General features: G+C 43.4%; 1 protein-coding gene across 1 annotated transcript; it reads left to right on the forward strand.

Annotated features, from left to right (window-relative positions):
* Positions 1–224: 224 nt before the first annotated feature.
* Positions 225–1,394, forward strand: LOC120034461 (serotonin N-acetyltransferase-like). The gene is made up of 3 exons (XM_038981030.1): positions 225–393; positions 763–917; positions 1,089–1,394. Exons 1-3 carry the CDS (start codon positions 228–230, stop codon positions 1,392–1,394), a joined length of 627 nt encoding a protein of 208 aa, XP_038836958.1. The 5' UTR covers positions 225–227.
* The last annotated feature ends 1,341 nt before the right edge of the window (positions 1,395–2,735 follow it).

A 2,735-nucleotide genomic window follows, 5' to 3' on the forward strand; every position in this document is an offset into this window, starting at 1 on the left:
CAGAGCAAGTTAACCTCAGATGTGTTTTTAGTGTTGGATTCAAAGACTATTATCATCATCAAACCACTCTGGAACAAAAAACCGGTCAAGAGGAAACCAACATCTAACCAAGAAAATATCTACAGTATTATCTACAACAGAAGACTGGAAAGAGAGCTGCTATACTTGTAAAGACAGCACAGAGAGTATTTCATCGTTTTTATTCATCAGCCCAGTAACTGACCATCATGACACATCAGGTCAGCCGCTCTCCGTTCCTCAAGCCCTTCTACACGAAGACCCCGGTTGGTGGGGTCATTCCGCGAACCCAGAGACGCCACACGCTCCCCGCCAGCGAGTTCAGAAACCTGACCCCACAGGACGCCATCAGCGTGTTCGAGATCGAGAGAGAAGGTAAGAGTATCTCCAGATTCTACTGGTTACTCAGAACATGTGGATTGTAAAGGATTTGTTGGACTAGAGAGGCTTTTGGGTCTTAACAAAATGCACATTTATCTTATCATTTCTAACACATAATGACAATAGCTGTCAGTCTCCACAATATAAATAACTCAGGAAACTAAACAATGCCTTAATACCACCAAATGTGTGTTAATCACAGATTTTTGTCCCAAAAAATGGATTGTGAATGACATCAATAAACTGTGATAAGAGAGGAAGCAGCCTGTAATCCCTGGTTTGTTTGCTAATCTTCCAAGATGCTTCATCTGCTCACTGACTGACTGACTGACTGACCGTGTGTCTCGTCTTTCCTCCCACCAGCATTCGTCTCTGTGTCTGGCGAGTGTCCACTCACTCTTGACGAGGTGCTGAACTTCCTAAGTCAGTGTCCGGAGCTCTCCCTGGGCTGGTTTGAAGAGGGCCAGCTGGTGGCGTTCATCATCGGCTCAGGCTGGGGCAAAGAGAGACTGGAGCAGGTGAGACAGACACCACAATTTACAGAGCTACCTCCATTGCATATTTGGAATTGTTTTGCCCCCCAAAAAACATCAATATTTATTTCATAATCTGAAAGGTAACCATCAATAAAATACATGTTTTTTACTCTGATCATACCTGGTCATTAACCCTACCTTTGCCTTTCCCAGGAGGCCATGACCCAGCATGTCCCAGAAACCTCGGCAGTGCACATCCATGTGCTGTCTGTGCACCGCCACGCTCGCCAGCAGGGTAAAGGTTCCATCCTGCTGTGGCGCTACCTGCAGTACCTGCGATGTGTGCCAGGCCTCCGGAGGGCCCTGCTGGTCTGCGAGGAGTTCCTGGTGCCCTTCTACCAGAAGGCAGGCTTCAAGGAAAAGGGGCCTTCTGCCATCACCGTGCCCAACCTCACCTTCCAGGAGATGGAGTACCATATCGGCGGAGCGGCCTACGCACGGCGGAACAGCGGCTGCTAGTCACTACCGGCCGTCACCACCCCGCTCATAATCCCATCAATCCTAGCACTGGAACTCATCCACCATGTAAACATAGACTCTGGTCATCACAGTTGACTGTCCAGACCACACTACAGACAGATCCAAGCACCAACCTGGTCTCAGAGCATTTCATAATATTCTGTACGTAAATTCGAGACACACCATTTAGTATGATAGGTTACATTTGGTATGGTTACATAAGACAGATGGTTACTTAAGAAGGGTGGTTGGTCAGGATGGGTGGGCGTATAACACAAACATCTAGCAAAGATTGCGAGTTCAAATCTCATCACGGACAACTTCAGCAACTTTTCAACTACTTACTACTTTTTAGCTACTTTGCAACTACTTAGCATGTTATCCAGAACTTCCCCTAAGCCTAACCTTAACCCTTTAAGCAAACCCTTCACGTTTAGCTAACCTTTCACGTAACTCTAACAAACCTTTTAGCTAATCTTCCCCTAAACCTAACCCTAACCTTAACCCTTTAACCTAACTCATAAACTTAACCCTAACCCTAACCTCTAACCTAGCTAATGTTAGCGAGCTAGCTAACATTAGCCACCTAACTAGAATTCGCAAAATATTACACGTTTTGTAAAATCCTAATATATTGTATGTTTTGCAAATTCTGAACATTTAATACGAATTGTAATTCGTAATATCATACGAAATGGGTAATGAACATCTACCAATCAACACATACCATACCAAACGTAACATATGGATTATCCCAGATTTACATATAGAATCATTTGAAATGCTCTGAGACCAGGTTGCAACCACAGGTGCTCCATGAGAGAAGGCAATGCCCCATCAATCTCAGCTGCAGCACCAGCAGGATCCGAGACACCATCTTTCAGTGCCTCACAGACAGCATCCCGACGCCCTGCAACATAGAGAGGGGACATGCACCATCACATGAAGGGGACAAGAATGGGTTTTCTTAGAAAACAGCCACAGAAAGCAAAAAAAAATGTCTGTTAGCGATAGAAGACAGAATCAGAATATTTTTGAGATGCAATGTGGAGTTTCAGCATATACTTTGTGTATACGTCATTGAATTATCAAAGTTCGAATTTTGCAGGCCCAACATTCTTCATTTTTATTATGCTTAATTTTGAGGGTATTTAAATTAAATGTTCCTTGCCACAAATCGTACTTTGTAGTACTATTCTTGTTTGAGGTTTTTATTATTACTAATACTACTATTGTTATTGAGATACTGTTACTGAGATACTACTATTATTGAGTTCTCTGAGTGTGATGTAAATACCATTTTATTTTTCTAAACCCTATTAGTCCTCTGGTGTGTTGAAC

Source organism: Salvelinus namaycush, chromosome 41 (assembly GCF_016432855.1).
Source record: "Salvelinus namaycush isolate Seneca chromosome 41, SaNama_1.0, whole genome shotgun sequence".
Lineage (NCBI taxonomy): Eukaryota > Metazoa > Chordata > Actinopteri > Salmoniformes > Salmonidae > Salvelinus > Salvelinus namaycush.